Source organism: Mastomys coucha, unplaced genomic scaffold (genome assembly GCF_008632895.1).
Source record: "Mastomys coucha isolate ucsf_1 unplaced genomic scaffold, UCSF_Mcou_1 pScaffold6, whole genome shotgun sequence".
NCBI classification, from domain to species: domain Eukaryota; kingdom Metazoa; phylum Chordata; class Mammalia; order Rodentia; family Muridae; genus Mastomys; species Mastomys coucha.
The window spans coordinates 44,566,146-44,580,813 of NW_022196912.1; the positions used below are offsets into that span (position 1 = coordinate 44,566,146).

Sequence of the window (14,668 nt, forward strand, 5' to 3'; positions counted from 1 at the left end):
CTGTAACTCTGGGTCCAGGGGATCTGATATCTGATGTCCATTTCTGGCCTACATGGTTACCAGGCACTCATGTGGTACATAGACAAATATGCAGGCAAAACACCCATGCACAGAAAATAAAAATTAAAAGATAAGAAATATCACAGAAATCTATATAATTTACTTCTGTGAAGCCTATAGATAGAAGTGTGTGTGCTTGACCTAGAGTAACTGGGATAATTCTGAGAAAGAACAGAGATTACACAGTGATGCCAATGGCTGGTGACAGTCCTCCAGGAACCTTTGTAATGTGCTATTTGCACCCTGCATGTTAGAGATGACATAGAGAGCATGTGACCATGCAGCGTGTCAGTCATCCCAGGAGGGGAGAATGGGAGGGATGCCAATGTTTCTAATTTCACGTTTTTTTAACTTGGGCATTTGACTTTGTGTGCAGAATAAGTTAACACCATAATTCAAAGAAGTGTCACCAAGGCTGGTGCCATCTTGAACTTAATGCCCAGAGGAGAACTCCTTTAGTGTCCACTCAGGGCTGCTTATTACTTTGTTAACAAGAGTTGTTAACAAAGATGTGGGTGGTTATGTTTTCCAAGCTCACTGACCAAGGAGAGAGGGAAGTGCTGGCAGAGGGATGTGGGAGCAGTAAAGATGGTCAGCTGACCTGCCATTAGCAAACCCTGGTGAAGATCAGGGAAGCCAGGGCCACAGGGCCACTGTGTAGCAAGTCTGTGTGCTAAGCCCCTGAAGGCAGCAGGATGAGAGAGAGAGCTCTAGGTGATTTCCAACCACCAGGCTTAAGAGAACACGTCAACACTTTTAAGGGAAACAAATGTCTCTAGACAAATGACAGTGGAATCACACAGCAAGGTTTATGGGGTACAGCAAAAGAACTTGGAATTTTGTAGTAGTAGGTGTGTTAAGTGTATAGTGGTATCTGCATTAAGTTTATAGTGACCTGTATCCCTATTAAGTGTGTGGTGGTGAGTATCTGCATTAAGGAAAGAGATCACATACAGCACCCAGCACATGGCAGTTGGTGACATCCGGAGCCTGGCATGTGGTAGGTAGTTAAATGCAGTGCCTGGCATGAGACAGGTTGTGCCATGCAGTATCTTGCATAAGGTAGTAGTGGCATGCAATGTCTGGCATGTATCCTGTTACTGCAATATTGTTGAAGCAGACTTCCTGTTGAGAGTTGCACTGAACTAAAATTGAGGAGGCAGTATTTCCATAAAATATGACAGTGTATGGTTCTTAAAAGATAAAATTCAACAAGCCTAGTTTTGCCTGTGGAGTTTAAGAATGATAGACATAGAAGATTGCTCCCAAACTTGTGTCAGCAGATAACACTGTTGACAGAGGGGCAGTATGGCAGAGGTCTGCTCCTGGTCCCTAGAAGTACCAGATGAAGAAGCGACATTGCCAGTAATGCAGTTGGCAAGGCATACAAGCTGCATGTGTGTGAGCTTTGACTTCAGCACAGGCTACACTACAGTTACAACTGGGAATGGGAGTGGACACATTTGGATAAGGGCCTAAGAGTCTGTCTGTGTCCATCAACGTTTGCAGGGCTTTAATTACCTGCTTTCAGCAAGTCACAAGAGTTATCTCCCTAGTAGCCCTCTTCCTGGGGAGGAGCCTGTTCTTCTGGGAGCAGTCCTGTGAATGGGCTTCTCTTCCCTGAGCTGTACCTGATTCATGGGATCTACTCAGTTCTCCTCTGTACATCTTAAGTATACTGGACATGTAAGAAGCAGACAGAAGTCTCACCTCTTTTCAGAGCTCTCCTATGCAGGGCTGTTCTAGGCTGTGAGAATTGACATTGGGCCAGGAAGCCAGATGTTGTGAACAGTGAGAGGTGATTTGTCCCGTGAGGCCAGCTCACTGCTGTCTGTGGGAGAGGCAGTGAGAGGAAGGCACTTAAGACTGTGGTTCCCTGTAGTTGACTTGTTCTTTTCGGTGTCCGTTTTGGGCCAGTGAAGAACAGTGATAATCCCTACCTCAGATTAGATTAACATGTGTAAGATATTTGTGTGCTTATGATTAGGTGCCTAGGAATTTCCCTGCTTTGGCCCTGTCATCTGCAGGACACTAGAAGCCCAGAGCACCTATTTCAGAGAGAGTCCAGTCAACCAACAGGTAGCCCCATGACTATTTCTAGCTTTGTTTGTATCCTTGTTTAGTGAGTATTTAGTGAAGTGCAGGGTCAGCTAGTCTCTCCCTAGGCCAGCCTGTGATACTATCACGTACCTATCCAGCCTTTGGGGTTCCAGAGTAGGGACGAGCTTCTTTGAATTTGGCAAATATCATGTCTTGCCTACCTGCCCCTTCTAGGCTTCTTAGATGCTGTCTTTAGATTTTATATTCATCGTGACCTTCAGAAACAAGTGACAGAGAACTTGGGTGTGGGACATAAAGCTTTTGCAAATGGCTGTAATAACTCAAAACCAGGTTATTTTCTAAAGTAAATGAATGTTGCTTCCTATGAGCCTTGAGCATGTAAGACTTGTTTTCAAATTAGAATGTATTTCTCTTTTTTTGACATGAAAGTTACTTTTACAGACACTTGAAAATCATTTTATCTTCTCCTCTGTTCAAAATACTGAGAAATGTGAGCTTTTTTTCGGAGACTGACAGATCTACAGAAGAGGAGGCAAGGTGGAACAGTGTGTGGCCATCATGGTGGTCAGGGGAAAGGTGCCATTGTAGGCTTGTGTTAGCAGGAGCAGTGTCTTGATCACTAGGTCTTGTGCTTCTGGTTAGGATGGCGTGGGATGCACATAGGTGGTTTTCTGTGTATAGGTGACCTTTCTCATTGCTGTGACCACATATCTGACAGAAACAACATAAGGGAGGGAGGATTTATTTGGGCTCATGGTCTGAGGGGATACAGTCTATTGTGGCAGAAAAGGCATGACAAGCTCCCTGCTCATGTCTTCATGGATAGGAAACAACTCCAAAGGAAGAGAAGCCAGCCCCTAAGCCTTAAGGCTAACCCACATTGGTGAGACTTCATGGGTGTAGCTTCACAGACATACCTAAGAGATAATTCTCACACCAAAATTGCTCTTCCTCTGGCTCTGAGAATCTTTCCACCCCGTCTTCCACTATAATCCCCGAGCCTTAGGTTCAGGAATCGTGTTGTGTATCTGTCAGGTGAGGCTGGGCATCTTATGCTCACTTGTTCTCTGCACTTTCATCAGCTGTAGTGTTCTGCAATGATCTTCATCTGCTAGAAGGAGATGCCTTTTGATGAGAGAGGTATAGATACTGTAGATACTACTGTAGGGGTATAGATATATAGATATAGACAAGGGTATAAGACCTATGCTTACTTACGGCTGTAAAAATAAATATTTAGAGTATAATGCTGTGGTTCTCAACCTGTGGGTCTTAATCTCTGGGGGTGTCAAATGACTCTTTCCCAGGAATCGCCTAAAACCATCAGAAATCACAGTTACTCTTCAGATGTAAAGAAAAATGAAACCATAAACTTTGTAAGTAAATAGGTGAACCAAGAAAAGATCATATTGAGTGTGATATCCCAGATAACAAAGGGAGCTTCAGCTTCAGCTTCAGTTTTGTGTCCTTGTCCAAGAATGGACTTGGCCATGTGCTGAGGAGTGGTATACCTGGGTTTAGGCTAAAATAGATTATTTTTGATGGCTCTCCACACTGATTTCTAGAGTGGCTGGACCAGTTTGTAATCATATCTATAGTGGATGAGGATTTCCTTCCATATCTTCTCCAGCATTTGTTATTGGTTGTTTTGTTGATCTTTCCATTTTGACTGGGTAATATGGAATCTCTAAGTTGCTTTGATTTACAGTTCCCTAATAGCCAGAGATGATGAGCATATTTGGTTTTTCTTAGCATTTTCTTTCTTGTTTAAGAACTCTGTTTAGATTCCCAACTCCCCCTACTTTCTTTCTTCTTCTGTTTTTAAGCTTCTGAGTTCTTTATGTATTCTGGATATTAACCCTTTGTCAGATGTATAGCTGGAAAAGAGTCTCTCTCATTCTGTGTTGTTGTCGTCGTTGTCATCCTCCTCCTCGTCTTCCTCCTCCTCCTCCTCCTCCTCCTCCTCTTCTTCTTCATCCTCCTCCTCCTTCTTCTTCCTTTTTCTTATCTTCAGCATCGTCTTAGTTGATTGTTGTGCTTTTAGTTTTATGAAGTCCCACTTACCAATCATTAGCCTCAGTTCCTGGGCAAATGGAATCCTGTTCACAAATGCCGTGTCCTGTAGGGCACTGCCTCCACTCTCTTCTAGTAGTCTCAGTGCTTTAGGTTTCACTTTTGGCCTTTGATCTATTGGGAGGATGTTTTGTTTTGTTTTGCAATAAAAAATATGCTACAGATCTGAACAGAGTGGTCTCAAAAGAAGTAAAAATGTCTAAGAAACATCTCAAAAAATGTTCATTGTCCCTAGCGATTAGGGAACTACAAGTCCAAACAACTTTAGCTTCTATCTTACCCCAATCAAAATGACAAGGATCAACAAAACAGCCTACAAGTGCTGAAGTGGTTGTGGAGAAAAAGGAACCCTCATTCTTGTGTGTTTTGATCAGACTTACCCCAGCTCTTTGAGACATTTGCCTTTTGTTACCTAACAGTTTGCCTTTTGTTACCATAACCATTCTTTTTGCTACTTTATTGGGTTACTTTATCTGCCTCCCTCCCCAACCCTTATTCCTTCCAAACCCCACCTAACACTAGGTAGGAGAGAAGGATAAAAGGGGGAAGGGGTGTCAATATCATGGGGCAGTGTTGGTCTTAGTCATCAGGATATCCGATTTTTTCTTTTCTCTCTGCTTACTGCCACTTAATAAACTGCAGCTGCTCTAGGCTCAGCATTTTTAATACCCTCTCAAGAGTCCCCAGAATTTCAGACATAAACTATCTTCAGCAGGCAGAATCATACCCTTGCCAGAGCACGAGACAAACCATAGCTGCTCTGGACAATATGAAGCAGCCACATACCCCACACCTAGATTAAGACAAAAACATATTCACACAACATTTTTATGTTTTTAAAGAAACCAAAATTCTCACTAGAGTTAACTCTTCAGATCCATGGTTAGAGTAGTTGGGTTGCAACAGCGGGGACACTGGCTGTGATTGGCTCAGATGGGGAAATAGCTTTTGTCACAGGTGGGTGGCCCACTTAGAACCTGGATTATGGATACAGTTCTCAGCTCTGCCCTACTGACCCCTAAAAGGAGTTGCCTTTGCCCCACCGAAGACAAGGCATTCACATGTGAAATGAACTTCTTCCTGTGCCTTGTCCAGTTGCCCATCCTCCTGGGCCAGCTGTTCGTGCTGTAGCTACCAGTGAGCTGTGTAGTGTGAGCATTGGAGTCATCCTGGATTGCTCTTGTGGCTCGTGAAGCTGGAAGGCCAATGTTCTGGTATTGGCTGATTTAATTCTTGGTGAGATTTGATGTTTGTTTTGTTTGTGACTTATATGGTTGCCTTCTTGCTGTCCTCACATGGTTGATAGAGTCAGGGACTTGCAAATTCTGCTCTCTCCTCTTATAGGGACTTAGGTCCCATCAAGAGAGTCTACCTCATGATCTTCAACCTTAATTGTGTCTATCATGCTAGGTCACAGCTTTGACACATAACTTTGGGGACAGTGAGACAGTGGAAGTGTCTCTGACATGTGTTATTAGATGCCATTGTTAATAAACACTAAAAGTTTTGGGCCAAGAAAGAGCTTGCGAAGTGTGAGGGGTATGTATAAAAGCTTTGGCTATAGCCTTGGGTGTCCCCATTGGTCACATTAATATTTGTCATTTGTTTTTCTTTAGTGTCGTGTGGGAACCGATGGGGGATGGGAAGAAGGTCATTTCCCTGGCTGACAGCCACATCCTGCTGTGGGACCTCCAGCCCAGCTCAAGCCAGGCTGTGGTGAGTAAGAAGGAAGAAGCTCTCACTGGTGGTCTTTGGAATTGCACCTTTTGGCTGAATGCAGAATACACTTCCTGGTCCTCACATTTGGAATTTTGAAATTAATTATCACATAGGGAATGATGCAGGTACGGAGGCATCAAGCCAAGAACTGAGCGCTAGGCCTTCTGGGTATAAGTTGAAAGCACTGTGAGTGGTACTGAGGGTCCCTGAGGATGACTTCAGGTTCCAGAGCATTCTCCTAAAACAACACTTACGCAAGCTGAATTCCACATTGCTAGCTGTCTTCCCAATGTATTTACGTGAATTTTAAAATAAATTCTAGCACTTTCTTGGGAATCTGTTGGTTTTCAGATACTCATTTTGAGTATTCTGTAGAGTTAAGTATTATGCCTTTTTCATGTTTGGTTCCTTAAGTCTTTCTTTTTAAAAATGCGTGTTCCCAGGCATTAATAATTTCATCATATGTGTTGTCAAAGTATCAGTTGGATAAAGAAGAAAACTCTGGAACCTTGCAATGAAACCTTATAATGTCATGTCCCCAGGGGCCGCATGGTCACCTTCACAACATCAGAGTGTGTGGCTTCCTTAGGTGGCCATGTCTTGTGTTTATTTGTTCCCATGACACTTGCTGAGCTCTCTGTTGTCTTGGTGCCTTCCAGTATTAACAATGCCCCTAGGTTAAAAAAGACAACATGGGTGATGATGCATCGTTGTTGATATGAGGCAGAGGCTAGACTTAGAATAGTAAGTGACTTTTTAATGCTTAAACACTCTGGCCACGCTGTCTTAAGATTGAGTTGGCCTGTTTTCCTAGAGCACCGATAGCATTTAAGGGACACAAATCATTTTAAGAAGACAAAGCACCACGTTCTGTGTGATAACCCCAAATCCACAGGAGTGTTTACAGTAAACGGTCAGACAGGAGAGGTGGCGCCTGGGCAGGTCCAACCCTGGGAACACACTCGCAGACCCCACCCTTAGGAGACATGGTGGGGCTGAGCTGTAGTCAGCCAGTGCTCTAAGTCCTTCAGCTGTGTGTTAGCTGTCACAATTTTTAGAAGAAGAAAGGATACTCCTCCCCTGGCAGGCTTTGCTGTGACCCTGGGGAAGACCTAGCACATCGTCCCCAAGCACTAGCAGGGGTGTGCCCAGCAGAGGCCCAAGGGGCCACACTCTGGAGTTGAGAAGGCTCCATTTGCCCTTTGCTGTCCTGAGCTGTGGTCAGACAGTAAACACATCTTCACACCCCAAGTCATCGCTAAAGCATTTCATGTCGTGGTGATTAATCTGTAACTTATTTTCTGCAGAGACCAATTTAGTTTTCTCTCCCCCTTTTTTATCTGCTGTCAGCAGTTCTGTCAATACCCCTTTGTGACCCAGTGCCGCGGTATTTAATACAGAAACCTTCCCATCGATTGCAGCCTCCCCATACTGGCGTCTCTTCTTCTATTGTTTGAGGATATTGCCTTCTGTGGTAAATTTAATCTTATGCTCACTGCATCATTACCTTCTGCAATTAAATTGGAGATCCTTTGCCATTTATAATCATTAGCTGAACCCTGGGGAGGCCTGGAGTGTGAGGGTCTGTGGGGTGTATGGACCCCAATGAAGGGTTGAGCGGTCTCCCTGCTTCCATCTGCTCGCTCAGCTCCATGTCCTGCTGCCTTCAGCTCTGTGGACATCAGTGGTTCTGTCATGTGGAAAGCAGAGAGCCTGGTGCCACCTCCGCTAGTGTCCACACAGGACACACAGGGTGATGGCTCTTACAGATGGTTGCGTCTGTGAAGGAGCAAAGCATGTTTTAGAGACACAGTCCTGCCTGAAGTTCATGATCAGTGTTCACAGGAATTTTCTTTCACATTTAGGTTCCTTTTCCCAGAACTAGATGTAGTTTGGAAGTATTTATCTTGCCATGTCGCCTGCCTGACTTTTCATCTTTTTAGTATGTGATTGCACAAAGCACATGTTGATACTTTTTTATTTCTTTTTTATTTATTTGCTGAGAATTTTATACATATTTTAATCATATTTATCCCCTCCCCAATCCCAGATCCTTCCCTCCTCCCTATGTACCAACTCATTTTTAATTAGCATAGCGTTTATTACATCTTTGAAAAAATATTTCCGTTATTTCTCTTCCTAACATCCTGCAATCCCACCACCCTGTACCTTTTCCTACAAGAGATTTTTATTAAAAAAAAAAAAAGATTTCATGTGGCACAGGTCTATAATCCAGCTAATGAGGATGCTTAGGCAGGAGAATTGTAATTTTAAGGCTTTCTTGATTATAGAGTGTGTAAAGGATCAGAAAGGACAACGTAGTGAGACTCTGTGTCAAAATAAGAAGCTAAAAGGGCAGAGCTCTCACTCTTGTAGAGCATGTGCTAGCAGGCCCTGAATTTGTTCCCCAGAACAGCAGACTTGAGATAGGCGATACCCCTCAGCAGCAACCCACACAGCACTTCCTGCTATTGGCCATGAGTGGTGCATCACATCCCCAAATTCCACAGTGCATAAGGCTTACTCTTGAGTTGGACCCTGTGGTCTAGACAGATGGACAGTGGTGGGGCTCCTGCAGGGGTCTCTATTGCCCTCAAGGCCCAGTGTTCAGCTTGTTTTCTCTATTCTATTCTTGTTCTTCAGGTAAGCCCCTATCTTCTTGCCTTGCTACTATATCTTCAGCTGTGTTTTTTTCCAGAATGTCACAGAATTAAGACCCGATCAGCTTCTCTCACTTTGTCAATGTGTGTAAGGTTCCCATATCTTCTTGTATCCCTACTTGTACGCAGTACTGTTCCTCTCGGAGTTTAAGCCTGAGAACCCAAGGAACCTTGGATTCTGAAGACTTTCTCATCCTGGTCTTCCTAGGTGCCTGTGTTTCTAGGTTCTACATTGAGGTCTGTGAGCCATTTGAGGCCATATTTATTTAAGGTCTTAGACTCAACCCAGAGGAATAATGGGGCCTCCACCCATCCAGGTGAGATGAGAGTTTCTGTTTCCATTTTGAGCTTTTCCACTGAGATGGAACTGGAGTGGTTACTATCTAAAAGTTTCCTGACTTATATGTACATTTTATAGGGATATATATGCTTCCATAGGCATTTCTGGGTCTTCTCTGCTAATATTTAATGCTGTGGTATCTCTGACTTTACATCTGAGACACGTAAGGCTTAAAGAAAGCCTGGGAATGGGCTGGTGAGATGATTCAGCAGTTAAGAGCACCAACTGCTCTTCTGAAGGTCCCGTTTTCAAATCCCAGCAACCACATGGTGGCTCACAACCATCTGTTATGAGATCTGACACCCTCTTCTGGTGTGTCTGAAGATAGCTACAGTGTACTTAGATATAATAAATCTTAAAAATAAAAACAAAGCCTGGGAATAACCCAAGGCCCTCTGGCCAGCCTCTTGCCTTATATGTCTTACAACAGCTACAGTTTTGCTTTGCAGGGCAAAAAGAGTACCCACTGCACCTTCTATTAGTAGATTCCTCCTTGGGGCTGGCATATAGATTCAGAGGTTCAGTCTGTTAGCATCAAGTTGGAAGCATAGTGTAGGAGGAGCTGAAAGATCTATATCTTGTTCCGAAGACAAACAGGAGAAGACTGACTTCCAGGGAGCTAGGATGAGAGTCTTAAAGCCCATGCCCACAGTGACACACTTCCTATAATAAGGCCACACCTCCTAATAGTGCCACTCCCTGGGCCAAGCATATTCAAACCATCACAAGTACAAGGGGCCTGAGGCAGGAACATCAAGTGTTCATGGTCTGCTTGATGCTATAGAGTGAATTCAGAGCTTATATGTGAAGCTATCTTCTTTTAAAAGCAAACTATCTTTAAAGTACACAGTTTTGTAATTTACTTAAGTTCATATTCTACTGTGACCGAGTAGCTATCTGTGTCCTTGGATTTTGTAAATACTTAAGATAATTCACTGATCCCCAGCACTGGAGTCATGTGTCCAACAGCTGAGTGCTGGTGTCCCCAGCTGTAGGGGCATCTTCCTGGCAACAAGCAGATCCACATCTTTAGGACTAAGTATGCTTATGGAAAGGAGCTGCTAACACTGGAGTGGTGGTGCAATCCCAATTCTAAATGCCTCTCTCTCCACATCCAGGGCCATCTGACAGGTGACCCACAGCAGAACCTATGGCTACAGACAAGGCCTTGGCATGGGTCAGGGCTGAGGTAAAGGAGTACAAACAAGGGAATGCCTGTCATCAGGTGGTACTGCAGGCTTTAGGATGAAGGCCTGTTTAATGCTGCTCTGTAAAACATGATGAGCCTGGGCAGGTTGTCTTGCTCAACTGTCCAACCATCATCTACATTTCAGTTTAGAGAACATGGAATGTAATGGCAGAGTTGTGTAAGGACAGAATCCCTAACTGTGGCATGGCTAGCACTTGGTTCTTACCTGACAAATGAGTGAGTAGGTGTTAGGTGGTAGGCTTCTTAGTGGGAGACTAGATAATAGGTACATGCATGGATAGGTGCATTGGTAGATGAATGGCTACATTGTTGCATGGATGCATAGATGTATGCATGTATGTGATGTTTTAGTACTTGATGTGCAGACCAGATTATTTATTGATAATGGCCACCAAAGATCCTAGGGCAGAGAGGCAAGAGCTAAAGAAGAAAGAAACTGAGATGCTGAAATGTATCCTGTGTTTATGTCCTGAATAAATGATGTTCTCAAAGTTAACAAGTGATGATCAATATCAAGCATGAAAGTCATAGGTGTGGCCAAGTTCAGCTCTTTTAGAGACCCAAGAAGGAGGAGCTCAAGTTCAAGGTCATCTTGGGCTACCTAGAGAGTCCTTATTTCAAAAAACAAAATGAAATGAAGCCACACCTTGGACACAGTACCACTTAGTTGTTCCTGGTCTTTTCTTTAAGCATTAGTTGTTCCTCACAAAAGGTCTTTACTCCTGGCCAAGGAATTGACTGTATCTAGGATGGTCTCTTCAGAGGTCACTGGGTCTATTGGTATCACAAAAACAAGTTTCACATTCTGGCCCATCCTGGTGAGTACACGTGAGTTTGCATATGTGGCCTTCCAGAACCAAGATGCTCTGTATAACAAGGGGAAGAACAAGCAGAGGCCAGCGAGCTGTGTCTGGTATAACATGAGTACACGGCTGTGATGCATAATTCTACTACCTGATGCTGTCACCTATACATGGGTGTATTTTCTATGCAGGAAGACTCCCTTTCCTAGGAGCCACCCACACCCCACCCCCACCCCTGACCCTCCAACCAGCCAATGGGGTACAATTCAAAGCACACCATCCCAGGAAGATGTGCCCTTGATGGTAGTGCATAGATGACACACTGGCTTCTGTGTCCTCTGATGTGTAGTGTCACAAGCTGTGGTTCCCATACAAACATGGCAGGATCCCATCTGTACCTTGTCTCCAGGTCTTTGATTGCATTAGCTTTCCTGTTGCTGTGTCACAGTTCCTGTTACAAATGATGTAGAAGGAAGAAAGACATATTTTGCACAGTTTCACCTCACCAATATTATGGTGGTAGAGTAGAACGGTTCACACCCTGGTGGCAGCAGGGAACCGAGCAGAGCATTTACTTCAAGGTGGCCAGGAAGCACAGCAGAACAAAGTATTCAGACAAGGTGCAACCTTAAGAGGCATATCCCAATGACCTACTTCCCTCAGCTAGTCCCTGTCTCCTAAGATTTCCAGACCCTCCCAAAATATAGCAGCACCAGTTGGGAGCCAAGCATTCAAAGTATGAGACTGAGAGGGCATTTCATATTTAAAGCATAACCTTCTTTTGGCTCCCAAAGGTTATAGCCATCTTCTAATGCAAAATGACTTAAGCCCATTGCAAGTAGTGTGTAGTCTTAACATCTCAGACATTGTTCAAAAGCCCATATTGACTCAAGGCCACTCTTAGCTGTGTGCCCTATAAAACTCAAAAAAACAAATTGCTTACTCCAATAGCCAGTGGCACCAAGTAAACATCTCTATTCCAAAAGCGAGGAACAGGAAGATAGCAATGAAAGATTGGACCAAAGCAAAACTGGAACTCAGCAGGACAAATGTTAAAACCTCTAGTTTCAAGTTTGGCAACCAGCACACGGCCGTGTGATGTGAAGGCCAGCAGACTTGAGCCACCGTGTGCCTCTAGGCTGGCTCTGTTCAGTGCCCACTGCTTTCCCTTGTAGATGTTCTGTGTTCTTTTTATCCCCCAAAATTGAGATCTCTACTTTGGTTTCACCCTCACGGGTCCACACTGCTCTCTCAGGGGCACTGCTCTCTCTTGGGGACACTGACCTTCCATACATTGCCTGGTCTCCCAGTCTTTCCTTTCAAATCCTGGGGGAAGCTTCCATGACCCTGCAGCTTTTATTTTCTGCATCCCTGTAAAATTAGCATCATGTGGATGATGCAAAGGTGTTCTTCCAGCTTGAGTGGCAGTCAGGTCTTCTTGGACTGGTAGTAGCCTCTGAATGCTTCAGTGGCAGAACACAGCAAAAGAAATCCAGCAAGAACAATTTTTGGTCTGCCTCTGTAAGAAGGGCACCCTGGGGTGCTCTGTCTCAAGGGAAAGGCTTTCTGTAGTTCTTTCATCCCTGTGAGCCCATGGGATCTGTCTAGTTCCTGAGGGGCCAAGTAGACTTCCTTTTGTTTCATTGAAAGCGAGGTCTTTCTGGTAACTTTAGTCTCTTTAGCAGCTATGTTAGTTTGTCCACGGTTTTCACAATGCTTGTTCTCTACCCAAAGTACATATTTTTCAGGTCTTTTCGCTGTTTTAGCTTCTGATTCTCACTGTAAGCCTGGTTTACAAGCAGCCAACAGTAACCCTGCCATAGTCTTGAGGTTTCTTCCTGCAGGTTAGTCTGCCCTTCTTAAACCAGGCTCCCGCATGAACTTCAGTCCCACTATCTGTACACAGACTATACACTTGCTCTGATCTCATCCCCAGGGCCCAGAGCTCTTGAAATGATCCACATGTTGTGTGTTACATCATAACAAAATGAAGAAAAAAGTTTAGCACGGCCAGCACATGCCAGACAATTGAGATGTTTTCTTTTATTTGATCCTGTACCCAGTCCTATAAGGACTGTCTCTACTGTGCATTTGAATTACATTAGAAGATGCCACTCCTAAGACTTAGTGACCTGCCTACGCTCATCCTCAGAAGCTAGTAGAGCCAAACCACTCTTAGAGTAGAATTCCTAGCCTGAGATAATGGGGTGGGGTGAGTGGGTGGGGTCAGTACTTTCAGATGGTGTTATAGGCAACATTTGCACTTGGAGCCAAATGTAGCTTAAGGAGAGAGAGTTGGATAGCGATGCAAGGATAAAAAAGACAAAGCAGTTCCAAGGTTGACTGGTTCAGTTTCTCAACAGCACGAAGGTCTCCTGCTCCACCTCCCTCTGCTCTGCCCTATCTACTTATTACTGATGTGTCACGATGTTGGCACGGCAGCTGCAACAGTTCTAGCCATCACATCAAGATCCCTCCAGTACCAGCAATGAGAAAGCTGAGTCCTCTGTCCAGGTGTCAAATACATTCATACCTAACTAGTCACTGGCTTCAAGCAACTCATGCTTAAGGCTGGGAAGGGACTTAGGGTAGGAGGGTCAGAGTTGTCACGTGAACTACACCTTCCTCGTCCTTCACACAGCCTTCACACAGGTTGCTTAGTGCACCCTAAATTGTAAGTACTGGAGCCTTGCCTCTCCTTGAAGGATGCAGAATAGGGGTGCTTGACTCTCTTTGCAGGGCTGCCTTTAACGTAGTGCTTGCTCCTGACCACTTTCTGGCTCAGCGGCCATAGTGGTAAAAGTGCAGCTTTTTGTCCTCACTACTCTAACTCTGAGGCTTTTCTGAAATGCACCTGTGTGAGGCTCAAGAAGGTCACCATATTTTGTTCACTGGATGGTGTTCCCATTTGTTTGTGTCCTGGGGTTAGAGACATTTCATCTGAAAGCGTTTTCTAGATGCCTTTAATCATTCATTTTGGACCAGGAAGCCCTGAATATGACAATGGTTGTCGACCCCTATGGAGTTCTTGCTGAGCTGTCTCCATGCTGCTGGGAAACAGGATGATGACCATTCTGCAGCAAATGCTGCTGCTGCCCTGAGCGGGCTGTTTCTAAGGTATACCTTCCCTCTTCCTTGCCTTAGTAATCTATACACTAGCCTGATCAGGGGTCGGGTCCTGGTTTCCCCTCAACTGACCGCTTGGCCCGCTTGGCCATGAGTGAGTTCCTCACACCCTCTGAGGTCTAGTCTTCCCATCTGTGAAGTAAGGGGAGACCCTATGGAAACTCTAAACTTGAGATTCTTTTTTATTCTATCTTGCCTTGACCTTTGAACTTCCTAATATCTCAGCTTAGAACCTCTGCTGCTGTCTTACACTTGGCAAGAACATGGCCAGTCTCACACAGCCCATACTAATATGTATGGGCTTTATGTACCACTTGAGACCTGGGTGTGGTCCAGCGGACCCCCCACATGAGCTGTCTCTTGAACTGTGGGCTAGTGATTGACTGGAGGCGCTTCCAAGCTCAGCGACATGGCTTTTGGAGGATGCAGCTCCTGCTGGCTAAGCCTCTTCAGGATATCTCTCATAGTATGGTTGGTCCCTGAGGTGGGGCTGGTTAAGGGTCAATTGCCTAGGAAAGTGAGCTGACTTTTTTTTTTCTTTTTTTTTCTTTTTTTTAACTTTTATTGCATTTTGATGAGAAAAGTTACATGATTTCAATTTATCTGAATTTTTTAA

At 44.4% G+C, this 14,668-nt stretch overlaps 1 protein-coding gene across 3 annotated transcripts in view; it reads left to right on the top strand.

The window, feature by feature from the left end:
* Positions 1-14,668, top strand: part of Eipr1 (EARP complex and GARP complex interacting protein 1) — a 128,191-nt gene that overhangs the window by 99,607 nt on the left and 13,916 nt on the right. For all 3 annotated transcript variants that reach the window (XM_031357252.1, XM_031357253.1, XM_031357254.1), the window contains one exon: positions 5,811-5,910. In XM_031357252.1, coding sequence (XP_031213112.1) covers positions 5,811-5,910 — 100 coding nt within the window. The remainder of the gene's footprint in view (positions 1-5,810; positions 5,911-14,668) is intronic.